At 38.4% G+C, this 17,275-nt stretch overlaps 1 protein-coding gene across 4 annotated transcripts in view; it reads right to left on the reverse strand.

Moving 5' to 3' along the window:
- LOC150100943 (enoyl-CoA delta isomerase 2-like) overlaps window positions 1-17,275 on the reverse strand; it is a 384,225-nt gene that overhangs the window by 130,477 nt on the left and 236,473 nt on the right. For all 4 annotated transcript variants that reach the window (XM_090401230.1, XM_090401231.1, XM_090401228.1 and 1 more), the window contains 2 exons: window positions 10,981-11,148; window positions 1,470-1,542 (listed from right to left, as the gene is read on the reverse strand). In XM_090401230.1, the coding sequence (XP_090257356.1) occupies window positions 1,470-1,542; window positions 10,981-11,148 (241 nt within the window). The remainder of the gene's footprint in view (window positions 1-1,469; window positions 1,543-10,980; window positions 11,149-17,275) is intronic.

Consider the following 17,275-nt stretch of genomic DNA (forward strand, 5'->3'; position numbering starts at 1 on the left):
AACAGGAAAATGAAAAGGGACAGTACCATCACTGGGAGGGCTCCTTGACCATGAACAGTTGCCTTACACAGAGGGGACAGAGCCCTGAAGCTGCCACTGGTAGGAAATCTGGACAAGCAATGAATGACCAGAGAGGATTTGGAAATTCAGTTGCAAAAGACATATGATAGGCCATACAATAGTAATTTTGTAAGCAGGCCTTTGTGCCAGATCCGATCAAAAGCCTTGGAAATATCTAGAATGATCAAATAGATGTCACCAAATTTTTCTACATCTTGGGTCCATAGATGGTGGATAATGGTGAGATGTGCTGCAGACCAAGAATGGCAGAATCCATGTTGGCAGTCAATGGTTAACCAAGAACTTCTAGAATGATTTTCTCCATTATTTTTGATAGAAATGAGGGGAGGGAAGTGGGATGATTGCTGGCTTTTATCTCTTTTCTTTTGGAGTGGTTGAATATGAATTTCCATATTGAAGGGTGGATGCCAAATGAGTATAAAAATACAGAAAGGGCATTAGTAAGCACAGCTATGGGGGATACTGTTAGGACCAGAGAACTTTTTGATATCTGAGGTATTCAAGATTCTTCTGATGTCTTTTGATGAAACACTAGTGGAAGCATGCAGTATGAAGTTTTTGGTAATGATAGAGGCACTCTGTCTTGATCATTAATGTATGAGTTGGAGGATAAACATGATACTAGGAGGTGAGTCTTGCCTTTGGGTGATACTGCAGTCACATCATCTGGATTTGAGAGGAGCGGAAACATGGATGGGCAAAATTTGTACCCAATGTGCAAAAGAGGTCAGAAGACTCAACTACCATTTGAGTAAGTGAAAGTTTATTGCACTTGGCTTTTTGAAAGTCAGATTTGGATTAATTTTTTTGCAGCTGCTGTGGGTTGCCTTATAAGGTGAGTGAAATACTGGAATTAGTTTTCATGCTACTTGCAATATGCAGAATCTTTTCTTGAACTGCTTTGGAACACTTGTTGAAAAACCAAGAATTGGACAGTGGTCTGAGCTTTTGTGGTATAGTGGGGAATGAAGGCTTCCGTTTCAGTAAGAACTGTTTCAGGTATTCAGTTGAAGCAGGTATCTAGATACAAAGACCAAATGCAGCATCAGCTCAAGGAGAAATTGCTTAAGAGGAGATTAAAGTGTTGGAGGAGTGAAGAGTATTATTGGATATTCATGGGCAGGTAGACAGTTTGTGAAAGATTGTTCCTAACAGTGAAAATCTCAGCATCTCTGGAGGCTTAATCAGCGGAAATGGAGAAGGAAAGCAATTCTAAGTTACAAGAACAAGGATAGAGTAGTTGGTGAGTGGAATGCATTATCTGCAGAAACAGTAAATGAGTATGATGAGACTTGTGTGAATCACCACCTTCCTTGGTGATTCCCATTATTACATGGAGGTCTAATATTAATAATAATAATTTATATTACTAAACACCAATGCTATACCTATAATTACAGCAATTGATGTATCCCTGGATTCTGCTATTTCTGTTAGGATTCTTGGTATATTCAAATACATCTGAAAAACAAGAAAGAAATTATTTACATCAAACTAGTAGGAGCCTACTGAAACTGACTGTTCTTATGATGCACTATATTTTATGGATTCATTATATCTGGTATTTAAAGCACTTAAAATAGTAAATTTATTTCTTTAAGTATTAAGTAAAATATTAAAAACTAGTTTACTTTCATATAAGAAACTACAGAAGCCTTCACAGTACTTGTAGTTGCTAATATGAAGTAGTGACAATGTCCTTTGATTTGAAAAATTAGAAACAAGTCTAATCTGGTATAAAAGCACCATTTCTTTTAGCAATTAAAATAATATAAGCTTGTTTGTCTCCAAAGTGACAAGGTATTTCCATTAAAACTGAGGACAACTTTTTCTGACAGTAAAACAGACAAAAGGGCTCAGAAAAAGATCTGGTATTTTAGACCAAGAAGTACTGGTATGAATAACCACCAAAACCTTTCTATATATATATGGAGGCAGATGTCATTGCTGATATCAAAGTAAATGAGAGAACAAGTTTTACTGTCTTATATCATGAAAATTAAGTTCATAAGAAACAGTTATTTCTCAATAATAGGACATTTCCAAAAGTACAATAAGAATAGCCAAAAGTGTAGAACCATCAAATTTTACTTTTGAGAAAAATGAAGTATAATTATTATTATGGGATGGACCTTGTCCTTACTCCTTCCCCCTGTTCCACCAAATGAAAGAACTCTCCGGTGTTAACCCTGTAACTATCTCTCAAAAGTTTAAGTCTTGATCATATCACCTCTCCTTCATCTATTTACCAAACTCTGCAGTCCATATTTCCTCAGCCTATCTTCATAACTAACATTGTACAGTCCTGATACCATCTTTATTATCTGCCCCTCGGCACTCTTTCTTTGGTTAATTTATCCCCTTCAAATCTTAGGAACCGAATTTGAGCACAATAATCAAGGTGTGGTCTAATCAGAGCTTTGTACAATGGAATGACAACTCTTATCTCTGCTGGTCAGGATCTTTCTCAGTACTGCATCAATCCTCTTATCCACCTTTGCTGAATTCACCACCTTTGCAATGTGTTCCCTGAAGTTCAGGTTTACATCAAACATCACTTTCAGATCCCTTGCCACCCAACTTCCTCCAGTACAGTTCCTCTAACAGAGTATGCAGCCTCTCATCAATGTATTCCAAACTTTAAGACTGAAATCCCCCATTCATTTGCCCATTTGTCCAGTTTATTCAAATCCTCTTGCAGGGCTACCATATCTGCACTATTACTAATAACCCTTCCCTGCTTCACATAAGCTGCAAACTGAATATCCCCCCCCATCCCTTGTCAATGTCATTAATATAAAGGTCCCAGTAACGAGCCCATAGGACCCCACTTATAACCTTCTGCCGCTTAGATGCTGCTCCCCCATAGACAACTTTCCGATACCTATCAGATAGCCAATTCCTAATCCAGTTTACTAATCTGACATGTAGACCCATGTGCTGCAACTTAAATATCAGCATGTGGCACTCTGTCGAATGCTTTGTGAAATCCAAAAAATGGAAGCATAGCCTTTCCCTCATCAACCACTCTTGAACACTTTATTATAAAAGGCAATCATATTACTAAAACAAGAGCACCCCTTAACAAATCCATGCTGGCTCTCAAAGATAACATTACCCTCATCTGCCCAATGCTGTAAATGATCCCTCGCTAATTTTTCCAAGATTTTAACAACTACTGATGAAATATAAACTGATCTATAGTTTGACACTTCCAGACTGCTACCACCCTTATGCAATGGCACTATCTTACCCTCCTTCCACTCCTTGAGTAGCTTTTCCACAGACAGACTTCCAATGAAAAGCCAGGGCAACAGAGCTATCAGTTCTTTAGCACATTCTCTCAAAACTTGTGGCAGAATCCCATTGCTTTATTGACATCCAGAGTACTCAGTATCTGAAACACACACTCTTCTTGTAGTTCTAAACCTCAAACTTGCTTTATCCCTCTAGTATTGAAACCTACTTCTCCAGGATGAAATACCCCCAAAAAAGTTTTCGTTGAACAACTCCACTATGTCCTTTGCATCAGTCACTCTATTCCCATTTTCCTACAACAATGTCATTCTTCCATAATCATTTCTCCTCCTACTGGCCACATTAGCAAAAAAATTCCTTTGGATTTTCCTTGGATCTCAGAGCCAATCTATTCTCATATTTCAATTTGCCTTCCTTACCATACTAGTCACTCTCCTGGCCTGAGTCTTATATTCTTCATTCATCTGCTCTACCCCTCTCCTTATATTTCTTCCATAATCTCTTTTTTACCTGCAGTTCCTGTTTGATATTATTTGCATCCACTTTACACCAAACTTTGTTCTCTTCTTCGCTCATCATATACAACTTGCTATTGCTGTTAATAAATATTCCTTCACAAGTTCCCAAGCACTGATGATATCTCACCCTTCCAATTCCTCCTTCCATGGATCTGCCACAAGTTGATATCTATAATTTATAATCAACTGCCTTATCATTCCACATACATTCCCTTCTCTATGATACTCCCTCATATCTATTCATCTTCCAAGTCAAACCATATGGTCACTCTTTCCCACCAGGGACAGGGATGCCATCTCAGTTCTATTCAGATTTAATGATGCTATTATGACCAAATCCAAAGCTCCTGAACCTCATGTTCCTTCTACTACATGTTTTCTAAGACATTTGTCCCTCAAGAATTCCAGAAATTCTAGTCCCTTATTACTACATGCATTTTCCTCTTCCCAATTTATACTACTGTAATTAAAATCTCCCATAATAATCATTCTTCTTGCATTTGTCAAGCTCAACTGCCTAAACACCTCCTGCTTTTCACCCTCTATGTTCCCTTTCTTGTAGCAACAACTCACTATTATATCCTGTCCTGCTTCTACCTCACATCATATGCTTTCAAAACCATTAGTGCAACTCCAAATCCTCCACTCTGAGGACATAAGCAGTTATCTATACTGTGTTTTCCCTTCCAGTCCTGTTGAAAAATGCAATACCTTGCAACTTCTATTCCAGTCATTATATCATCTTCCCTCAACCACATCTCAGAGGTCTCAATTATCTTTGGACAGGCTGATTCTATCAGTGCAACCATTCATCTCCTTTATTCTGGATACTCCTGGCATTAGTATAAAGAATCAAGGTATTGCCACTGTCATTATCCCCTCCAGACTCCGCTGGATTCAGAATTACCTGAGGAATATGATGTTGAATAATGATGATGGCGCCTATTTCCACAAGAAGCCATCCTGATAATTTTAGTTTCCCTGCATTCAGAACAGCATTCTTTCCATATGCCTATGTCCTTCCTCATTCAAATGCAAGCCATCTCACATACAATTCCTGTCTGTCCTCAAATGCCCTCTAAGCATCCACGAATTTGAAGCTCCCCCTCTTTCGACACATCTAGCTGTTATATTCATTATTGATGCTTTTCTCCACAGGTATGCATTATCATACCTGGGCAACACACACACACAAACACACTATCTTCCCTCTCTTAGTCCTCTTTCGTACAACCAAGTATGAACCTCAGACCTCTTACCACTCGATTCACACTGTCCCTCAAATCAGTCGTGCCCATCATTACGATCATCTCATTCACTCTTTCACCTTGCTTAATTGCTATAGTCATACTATCTATCATTCCTCCAGGCAAACACTCCTCGAGTATTCGTGGAGTGTTTGCCTGGAGATATGATCTCGGTGATCATATTTTTCTATGTTTAGAGGTTTCGTTGTTTTCTTTAATTTTATTGCTGCTTTAATGACCACAGGGTTGTGGTTTGATCCAATATCAGCCCCTGGGTATGTTTTAGCTTGTAAGATGTTATTCTGGAATTTTTTTTTAATCATTATATAGTCAATCTGGTTCCTACAGCTGTCTCTGGGCCTTTTCCATGTGTAGAGTCTTCTAGGTATACCACCTAGGTGAAGGTATTCCAGTACCAGATTTGACATTGACTGATGTGGGGTACATAAGTAGATGAATCAGATGTGCCGATGATATTGCTGAACCTTTATGCAATAATGACCATAGGATTAGATGGCATATTGGCCCATGTGTTATGAGAATGTACAAGAGAACTAGCACCTCCTCTGACTACACAGCTTAATCTGAGTCTCTGTTTTCATCTGTTGTCAAGGTAGAGAAAAGAGGGTAGAAAAGTTCCACTGCATAAAGGTGGCTCCAAGAAAGAAGTAGGAAATTATGGGCTAGACAGTATCTCAGGAGCAGTGGTTAAGGTATTATAAAAGCTGATAAAATAAGGGATTAAGGACTGGATAGACAGGAATATAATACATTACAGGGGCAACATGGTTACTGTTTAGAAAGTAAACAGATGACTAAGGTCCTGCCTTAGTAATCTGTTTACTTTCTATAGTAAAGTGACAGCTGAATTTAATAAAAGAAATGGGTATTCAGTGATACTGTTAGACTCTGTAAAGGCATTTAGAAGGATTCTACATGTAATTCTGTTCTATAAATTACAGCAAATGGGGGATCGACAACGTTAATGATTTGGATAAAATGGTGGTTAATGGACAGTGCAGGTGTTAAGTCTGGGAGAAGGCAGGTGATTAGTGGTGTGCCAGAGCTCAGTATACTTGGGCCACTGCTAATTAATTTCTACCTCAATGATATAGGGAATGATTTAAGGATAAATATTCATTTAATGAAGATGGTGTAAAGATCCTGCAAGTGACATGGAGTCAAAAGACTCATCGTGGGAGGTCCTTCCTAAGAAACACAAAGTCTATCATACCACTTCTTGAACTCATTGACTGTTCTTGCTCTCACCACTCCATTACGCAATGCATTCCATGGTTCAACCACCCTCCATATGCCTTCGCTAAGTCTAAGAAAATGGCAATATATATGCCTTTCCCTCATCTAATGCTCTTGTAGCTCTTGTAATTCACTTGTAACTTTATCATAAAAGGCTAGCATATTGCTAAAACAAGAGCCCCTTCAAAAATAGATGTTGACTCTCACAGATAACATTACCCTCATCTGCCCAATGCTGTATACGGTCCCTCACTACTTTCCCCAAGATCTTAACAACTACTGATGACACACAAACTGGCCTATAATTAGACACTTCCAGTCTGCTACTGCCCTTATGCAATGGCACTATCTTACCTTCCTTCCATTCCATGGGCACCTTTCTCGCAGCCAGACTTTCACTGAAAAGCCAGGTCAAAGGCACTGTCGGTTCCCTACTATATTCTCTCAAAACTCGTGGTGAAATACCATACAGTCCCACAGTTTTACTGACATCCAGAGTACTCAGTATTTTAAACACACTCTCCTCCTGTACCTCTAAACCTCGAACCTGCCCTATCCCTTTAGCATTAAAACTAACTCCTCCAGGATGAAATACTCCAATAAAGTGTTCATTGTACAATTCTACTATATCCTCTGCATCAGTGTCACTCTATTCCCATTTTTATCCCACAATATCATTCTTCCGCAGTCATTTCTTCTCATACTGGCCACATATAAAAAATTCCCTAGGATTTTCTTTGGATCTCAGGGCTAATCTCTTCTCATATTCCAGTTTTGTCTTCCTTACCATACTAGTCACTCTTCTGGACTGTGTCTTATACTCTTCATGCATCTTCTCTTCACTTGTCTCCTTATATCTCTTCCACAGCCTCTTTTTCACATGCAATTCCTGTTTAATATTGTGTCATCCACTTTACTCCAAATTGTATCCACTTCCTCACTCGTGGTATACAACTTACCATTGCTGCTAACAAATATTCTTTCACAATTTCCCATGCACTAATGATATCCCGGCCTTCAAATTCCTCCTTCCATGAAAAATCCACAAGTTGACGTCTTAGACTATTATAATCACATGCTTTATAATTCCACATAAGTTCTAGTCTCTTTGATACTCCTGCATGTCTATTCATTTTCCAAGTCAAAACCATATGGTCACTCTCTCCAACTGGTGGGAGAGATGTCATCTCAGTTATTATCAACTCTTATGATGCTATAACCAAATCTAAAACTCCTGAACCTCTTGTTCCCTCTGTTACATGTTACCTAAGACATTTGTCCCTCACGAATTCTAGAAATTCCATTCCCGTATTGCTACATGCATCTTCCTCTCTCCGATTTATACTACTGTGGTTAAAATCTCCCATAACAATCATTCTTCTTGCACTTGCCAAACTTAACTGTCTAAACATCTCGTGGTCCCCATCCTCTGTGCTCTTGGGTCTGTAGCAACACCCCACTAAATATCCTGTCTTGCCCACCTCTACCTGACACCATATGCTTTCAAAATCATTAGTGTCACTGCCTTTCAAAGTCTCCACTCTTAGAGGACATAGGTTGTCACTTATCATAAGCAGTACTCCACCACCACCACGCTTTCCCTTCCTATCCTACCGAAAAATGCTGTACCCAGCTTCTTCTATTCCTGTTATTATATCCTCTTCTGTCAACCTCGTCTCAGTGATCCCAATAATATTTAGCCAGGCTGATGCTATCTGCACCACCAATTCCTCTCCCTTATTCTGGATACTCCTGGCATTAGTATATAGCATCCCAGCATTATCCCCTCTAGCATGGGTAAAGATAAATGGCTACCAGTTTAATGTGGTTAAGTGTAAGGTGATGCACTGTGAAGTGAAGAGATCACAAGTATACTGTATTGATGGAAACAAACTGTAGGCAACTGATGAGGCCAGGAATTTGAGAGGTGGTGATTATGGATAAGGAGTGCAGTTTAGAGGATATACTGCAAATGTGACCAAAAAAGCACATCATATTATGTGGCTGTTGAAGAACATGCTGACAAGCAGAAATAAGGAGGTTATTTATTCCCCCTTTATAGTGTTTAAAAAGTCACATCTGGATTACTGCATACAGATCTACTGTCCGACCACACATGCAAAACCCCCTCGACACTTCTGCACATGGCAGAAGAAGGCCAATCCATTCCGATAATAGGACAATCAACGTGTTTCATGGGATGAGTGTTTATTATTATACATCAGAAAATTAGCTTTTCTTTTAAGAAAATTCTAGTTTTTAAAGTGATAACCATTTTGCTTGTACAGCAGTTGGAAAATTTTATGTATAAAGCATGTGAATTTGCATGCTTGTGATGAATTCGTACATCGCCTTATTCCTTTCTCCCTTTCAACATGAACTGACTCTTCTTGGCAATCTGCCAGCCAGGGTTCTGGCATCTGTGGTCATACAGTAGTCACTTTGATTCCATTTGTCTCTGAATCTTCATGGAATCAAAGTGACTACTGTATGACCACATACTGTAAGTGACCAAGACTGTGACAGGTTTATGGAACAGATTGAAAGTATCTCTGAGCTTCAAAAACTAGCTGATAGGTGAATAAGAAGGGACAAGATGGAGGCATATAAGTTATTAAAGTGATTTTAAAGGGATTGACAGCGAAGATTTTTTTCATACGAGGTACATCACAAGAAGGGAGAGAACAAGAAGTCATACATGGAAAGTGCACGAAAGTGTGGTTAACAAGGGTTAGGACTCAAGTTTTTGCTTGAAGAGTGGTAAATGAGATGCCAGAGATGGTTTGACTGCTTTTTTGGTGAATGAGTTCAAAGAGAGGTGTGATAGGTACTGTGTGAACAATGGTAAAAGTAGGTCTCCCATAATGAACAGTTGACTCCATGGAGACACCCAAAAAATAATAATAAAATAAATATATATGAGATATCAGAGTTTTTATGTAATCTATGATGAAATACATCACTAGTGCATTTCTTCATCATTCCGGTGTCCTGCAATTCTTCATCCTCAATGCCGATGATGTGTTTAGTGGGACTGACTGGTTAAAAGAACTCTAATTTTTTGATTACCAATTAATTGATGAAAATCGAGATAGTGAAATAATTGGCTGTTGATAACTTTCTCCATAGTTACTGAAAGGACTGTGGTGAAGCCAATGGGATAAAAATTCCATTTCTGCTAACTTTTCTCTCTCCTCTATTTTTATTTTTTTTTTCAGTGGGGTGGGGAGATATAGTTTTAAATTTACAGAAGGAGGATATAGTTTTGAATCTTGAATTTAAGATGTTGGTCAGAGCAGAATGACAGCAATATATTCATTGGCTGAAATAGTGTGGGTTCTACAGTCAATTTTCTTGAGTTTACAGGATAAAAAACTCAAGTTTCTGGGAAGAAAAAAAAAACCCACTTGCCCATGCCAGAAATGGATTAACTCAGGAATTGGTTGAAGAAAGGGTTAGAAAAGTTTCTCTACACTTATTTAAACTGAGAATGGCATTCTTCAGGCAGCCTAGTGCAGTGAATGCAAATACCACTTCCACAAAGCTATCCAGCCTAATAAGTGTAATAGGATAGTGTTAACTCAGAGAGAAAATTTTAAGCACAGTTTGACTGATGAATATTACTAGCCAAGGCCATTCCATCGATATCTAACCCATTAATGACTTTTCTAGTGAGGTGCACATTTAGCTATACAGTGGGAAGTGATATGCCTTGGTCATCTATACAAGAGCTGAAGGAAAAGCCCAATGCTGGAAGATCAGCCTTATCTATAGGTGATGATACTATCTAGATGAGATAGTATCATCACCTAGAGAGAGTGGCGGAAGTATGAAAAGACAGAATTGTGCTCAAAAACCATGGTACAAGGACCAGAAATTGGAAGTTTTAACTTGAGTTAAGATATGGTGAAGTTTTATTTTGGACCACTTTGGCATGTTCTTGTCATACCAAAGCTTAATACCAAAGAAGAGTGGTCAGTAGTTTTCAGTAGGGTGGGAAATAAGGACTCTCATTCCAGTATAGGTCTAATCCATGGTTCTAAAATGTGCTGCTAGTTTCTTCCAACCTTTTGTGAGTTCAACTGACATAAAAAATTGGAAGCAACCAACAGCACATATTAGAACTATGGGTATGATAGGTGTTACAGAATCCAGAAGCTATGCTCCTAAGGACAAACAAAAACATTTTCAAGCTGCTTCAAGCCTCCAATATGTAGGATCTTGATGGTCTAAAAATTGGTGACAAAAAAAATCATCTACTACCTAACATCCACAAACACCCATGTGAGATTTAAAGTAATTGCTGGGAAGCAAGAGTACTATGCATTTAGCCGACAACTCAGTTACAGAAAGTTGTTAGTTTGAATATGCTTCACATGAAAAAGTTGGTCAATAGGATTACTTTTCCCATTATGTAATCATGAAAATTACAAAATAGACAATTACATAATTGAATTAATACTATTAATGCTGAGGAATTAGATCTTGATATTTCAAAGAACACTGCATAACAATGGGGGGGGGGGGGACATACTGCATATAAAAATTTGAATATATATTTGAAACAAGATTTGAATCATGCAGTCGTAATTTACTACTAAGAATATTCATACAATTACCTGTATATTAATAGCATTATTTTTTTCTGGACGATTGAGGATAATCTTAGTGATTCCATTATCCTTTAACACTGAAAGACCTTCATATTCTCCTGGCCTTAGAAAGGCAGGAACTTTTCCTTCAAACAAGTCATCTACTATAGAAATATACTGCATCTTTGCCTCATCCTAAGCATATAAATTCATGCATAAAATAATACTGGAAATAGTTGTTATTAAGTATGATTAACAAAAAATGCAAACCAATACAAGATTCTGAAATCATTATTTAATTAAATTAATTAATTTATTTATTTTTGTTGTTGATACTTGTTAGCACTACATGCAACACAAAACAATGAAATGTAATTTATGTCAAAAACCAACCAAAGGTAGAAAACTGCCATTTAGCACCAGAGTAAAGAGTAGCTATAAACAAAATAGGAGTACCATGCTTGGAAGGTTTTTATGTCTATGTTACATTATACAAAAGGAGGCTTCATTCCTGCTCATTGACTGACCAACACAAAGTCTTTGCTATGTGGTATTTCATGAACTACTTAATTACTGTAATTAGGTAACAAAAAAAACCTCCTAGATAAGTCAAAGACTCATCTAGGAGGTCCTTTGTCATATACACAGCTCATCATACCTCACCTTAAACATATTCAAATTCTCTGCAGACACCATACTCTCAGGTAAAGCATTCCAATCACACAACTCTGCATTGAATTCTATCAATGCTCGAATTCAATACAAAATGGCATAATCTTGCCTTCCTTCCACTCCTTTGAAACTTGACCCAGTGCAAGACTCATATTAAACAAATATGTCAAGGCAGATGCCAACTCCCTGGTACATTCCTTCAAAATACATGGGGGTGATCAAGTTCCAGAGCTTTATTAACATCACGTTTGCTCAAGTCCCCAAATACCTCTTACTCATTTACAGATAGTTTCTCCTCCTCGTCATCATCATGATGTCACATTCACAAAATGAAAGACCTTTATGAACTTCTCATTAAATATCTCCACTATATCTTCCACAGTAGTTGTTCTTATACCGTTTTCTCCAATCAATGTCATCCTGCCATAATCATTCTTTTGTTTCGATGGTTACATATCGAAAGAACTTCCTAGGATTCTTTTTGGCTTCATTAGCTAACTGCTGCTGATTAAACACCCAGGATATCTCACCTTCTGAGAAACAAGTCAGCTCTGCTGTTATTAAAATCATGGATCCAGAAGGAGTTCCATGAAAATTCATTGAAAAAACAGTTAATCAAAAGATAATGCACTGAACGACAATTCGTCAAAAATGCAATTCATCAAAATAAAAATTCATAGAAAATTTTAACTAAAATTTCATTAAAACAGCAAATCTGATTGAGATTCGTTATTTGAAACTTTTATTCATCCCATAATAATTCTATTTGAAGTCGCATATTACTACTGGAGCCTGCGTAGGCTGGGCTTTTCCTCCCGGAAACAGGCAAATCAGTCCCATGAACAGACATGAAATTATCAGACAAGAAAGACAATAGAAACGATATTATTCTATAATTATTCATATTAAAGTAGCATTGCTATCTCATTCTGCACAGGTCAGTTTTTGTTCTAAATGGATCACTTTTATCATAACATTTTCGAAAAGTTAAAATTTTCGATGAATTGTTTTTTCTGTAAATTGCATTTTCAACGAATTGTCGTTTGATGAATTGTTCATTCGATGAATTGCCTTTTCAATGAACTCTCCGGATACCTCCAGACAAACACCCATAATAAGCCCTTTATCAAATTCCAAAAGATCCTTTTTTTTTTCCCTCTTGTGATCAACATTATATATGATTACTGACCAGCAACATTCTTAAAGAGTTGCCTAAAACATATCGTGATGCATGTGACCAAATATTTTGCATATAAGCTGTGTAAGTAACTTTATATATATATGTATATATATATATAATCTGCATAAAGGTTTCTTGTTCAGTGATTGGTACGTGTATATATGTGTGTGTGTATGTGTGAAATTAGAAGCAGTTAGCTATGAAAATTTCTAAGACGGCCCTGGAGATATTATTATTATTATTATTCAGGCCTCCATGGAATCAAAAGACTCATCGTGGGAGGTCCTTCCTAAGAACATAAAGTCTGTTAAGACTCATCGAGAGGAGCCCCCCCCCCCTAAGAAACACAAAGTCTATCATACCACTCGTTAAACTCATTGACCATTCTCGCTCTCACCACTCCATCAGACAATGCATTCCATGGTTCGACCACCCTCCATGCAAAGAAACCACTCTTCACCCTCTTGCTCACAGTTTCCTTTCGTAACTTCCAGGGAAGTGGGTCTGATCAGAGACTTATACAACGGAATGATAACCTTTTTATCTCTGCAGGTCAGTGTCCTTCTCATAATTGCAGCAATCCTCTGTGTTACCTTCACTACCTTTGCGATATGTCCACTAAATTTCTGGTTTCTATCAATCATCAACCCCAGATCTCTTGTCTCCCCTACTTCCTCTGGTATAACTCCTCCCACAGAGTATGCAGCATCCCATCGATGTTTCCCAAATCTCAAGACCTTACATTTTGCTGCATTAAACCGACACCCCCATTCATTTGCCAATCTATCTAGCTTATTCAAATCCTCTTGCAAGGCTACCACATCTGCACTATTACTAATAATCCTTCCCAGCTTCGCATCATCCGCAAACAACTGAACATCCCCTTGCAATGTCATTGATATAAAGGTTAAACAATATAGGTCCTAGTACTGAGCACTGTGGGACCCCACTTGTAACCCTCTGCCTCCTTGAAACTGCTCCACCATACACAACTCTCTGATACCTATCAGACAGCCAATCCTGAATCCAGTTGACCAATCTGACATCTGGACCCATTTGCAGCAACTTAAATATCAGCTTATCATGTGGCACCCTGTCAAATGCCTTCGCCAAGTCTAAGAAAATTGCAGTATATGCCTTTCCCTCATCTAATGTTCTTGTAACTTTATTATAAAAGGCTAAGATATTGTTAAAACAAGAGCGTCCCTTCACAAATCCATGTTGACTCCCACAGATAACAGTACCCTCATCTGCCCAATGCTGTATACGGTCCCTCACTACTTTCCCCAAGATCTTAACAACTACTGATGACACACAAACTGGCCTATAATTAGACACTTCCAGTCTGCTACTGCCCTTATGCAATGGCACTATCTTACCTTCCTTCCATTCCCTGGGCACCATTCCTGCAGCCAGACTTTCATTGAAAAGCCAGGATAAAGGCAGTGTCAATTCCCTAGCTCATTCTCTCAAAACTCATGGTGAAATACCATCCAGTCCCAAAGCTTTACTGACATCCAGAGTACTCAGTATCTGAAACACACTCTCCTCCTGTACCTCTAAACCTCGAACCTGCCCTATTCCTCTAGCATTAAAACTGACTCCTCTAGGATGAAATACTCCAATAAAGTGTCATTGAATTCCACTATGTCCTCTGTGTCAGTCACTCTATTCCCATTTTTATCCAACAATATCATTCTTCCACAGTCATTTCTCCTCTTATTGGCCACATAGCTAAAAAATTCCCGAGGATTGTCTTTGGATCTTAGGGCCAATCTCCTCTCATATTCCAGTTTCGTCTTCCTTACCATACTAGTCACTCTTCTGGACTGTGTCGTATACTCTTCATGCATCTTCCCTTCACTTGTCTCCTTATATCTCTTCCACAGCCTCTTTTTCGCATGCAATTCCTGTTTAATATTGTGTCATCCACTTTACTCCAAATTGTATCCACTTCCTCACTCGTGGTATACAACTTACCATTGCTGCTAACAAATATTCTTTCACAATTTCCCACGCACTAATGATATCCCGGCTTTCCAATTCCTCCTTCCATGAAAAATCCACAAGTTGACATCTTAGACTATTATAATCACATGCTTTATAATTCCACATAAGTTCTAGTCTCTTTGATACTCCTGCATGTCTATTCATTTTCCAAGTCAAAACCATATGGTCACTCTCTCCAACTGGTGGGAGAGATGTCATCTCAGTTATTATCAACTCTTATGATGCTATAACCAAATCTAAAACTCCTGAATCTCTTGTTCCCTCTGTTACATGTTACCTAAGACATTTGTCCCTCACGAATTTTAGAAATACCATTCCCGTATTGCTACATGCATCTTCCTCTCTCCGATTTATACTACTGTGGTTAAAATCTCCCATAACAATCATTCTTCTTGCACTTGCCAAACTTAACTGTCTAAACATCTCGTGGTCCCCATCCTCTGTGCTCTTGGGTCTGTAGCAACACCCCACTAAATATCCTGTCTTGCCCACCTCTACCTGACACCATATGCTTTCAAAATCATTAGTGTCACTGCCTTTCAAAGTCTCCACTCTTAGAGGACATAGGTTGTCACTTATCATAAGCAGTACTCCACCACCACCACCACGCTTTCCCTTCCTATCCTACCGAAAAATGCTGTACCCAGCTTCTTCTATTCCTGTTATTATATCTCCTTCTGTCAACCACATCTCAGTGATCCCAATAATTTTTGGCCAGGCTGATGCTATCTGTGCTACCAATTCCTCTCCCTTATTCCGGATACTCCTGGCATTAGTATAAAGCATATAAATGCCATTGTTTCTATACCCAGCATTATCCCCTCTAGAGTCCACTGGGCTCAGTGTTACCAGATGTCGTCTCCCTTCTCCCACGTATCCATTCCCACAAGAGGCCACCCCTGCTATCATCCTCCCTTTGACACACTGACTCGTTCAGAACAGCAATCTCTTCAGATGCCTACGTCCTTCCTCATTCAAATGTAAGCGGTCTCTCGCATACAATTCCTCTCTTTCCTCAAACACACTCCAAGCAGCCGCATATACCAGTCCTCTCTTGTCACACATTCTACCTATTATGTCATTCAATATTACTGCTTTTCTGCTCAGCTCATCATTATCATACCTAGGCAACACACACACACTATTTTCTCTCTCTCTGTCTTCTTCCGTACAGCCTCAAGCAAAAATCTCATATCTCTTGCTGCCCGACTTACATTACCACTCGAGTCATTTGTTCTTACCATCACAATCATCTCATCCACCCTTTCACCTCTCTTAATTGCCACAGCCACCCTCTCTATTGTTCCTCCTGGCAAATACTCCTCATGCATCCTATCTCGAACACCACAGATCATTGAGTCGCCATACATTATACCTCTTACCATTCCCTCTCTCCTCTACTGCTATTCTCTCTTCTAGCATTCCCATACTTCTCTCTCCTACTGTTTCCATTTTCTCCACTTCTAGCACATTCCCATACCTCTCTCTCTCTCTCTCTCATTCCATCTCTCCTACTATTTCCATCCTCTCGTCTGTTAGCATTCCCATACCACTCTCTCATTCCCTCTCTTCTACTGTTTCCTTTCTCTCCTCTTCTAACACTCCCAAAATTCTCTCTCTCTCCCCCTACTCTGATTCGGCTTGCATTTATCTCTTCCATTCTCCTAATCTTATCTTTCATACTTCTGCTCTCATTCACAAGACATTCCACTTCCTCTTTCAACTCATCTATCTCCCTCTGCAGGTCAATCACTATTAATCTAAATTCACTCTCCCAAACAAAACCATCTCCTAAACTTTCACAGTCATTCATACTTTCCACACTATCAACTATTATTTTCTCATTCATATATATATTTTTTTCATTCTCTCCTATCACACTACTTGTCTTCCTACATTCATTCCCCATTCCTGGAGCAACAATGTTGGATATTGATATTTCTAATGCACTTATTTCCTCCCACTGCCTGCATTTTGCACACATACGCTCTCTTTCACAAGCCACATATCCAATTCCAGAGAGACGCATACATGCCGCAAGTACTGAATGCCACAAAGTCCCTTATGATATTGCTTATAATAGAGTTCTTAAATGGCGGAGGACTTGGCGATACGCCACTTTTACGTTTGAAAAAAGTACAAACAATTACAAGCAAAACAAAACATTTAAGTACATTAAATATAATTAAATAAAATGAAATATAACTAAATACAGTAATGAAAACTTAGCTTCGTTTTGTCTTCCACTGTTATGCATTCGATTCCGACGGTAACCAAAATATATTATATCGCATAGATTATATTATATATCATAGATTAAAGATAAAATAGAGAAAGAGATTATTGCTTTAGGGGATGTTTTGTTTGTGAATGTAATTATTCTCAAAGCAAGTAAGGCAAGAGCATATTATATTATGTCTGGTAATTTGTGTTTGTGTTCTCTGGTCATTTTGCATACGT

Source organism: Typopeltis vanoorti, chromosome 12 (assembly GCF_054136105.1).
Source record: "Typopeltis vanoorti isolate ZY-2024b chromosome 12, IOZ_Tvanoo_1.0, whole genome shotgun sequence".
NCBI classification, from domain to species: domain Eukaryota; kingdom Metazoa; phylum Arthropoda; class Arachnida; order Uropygi; family Thelyphonidae; genus Typopeltis; species Typopeltis vanoorti.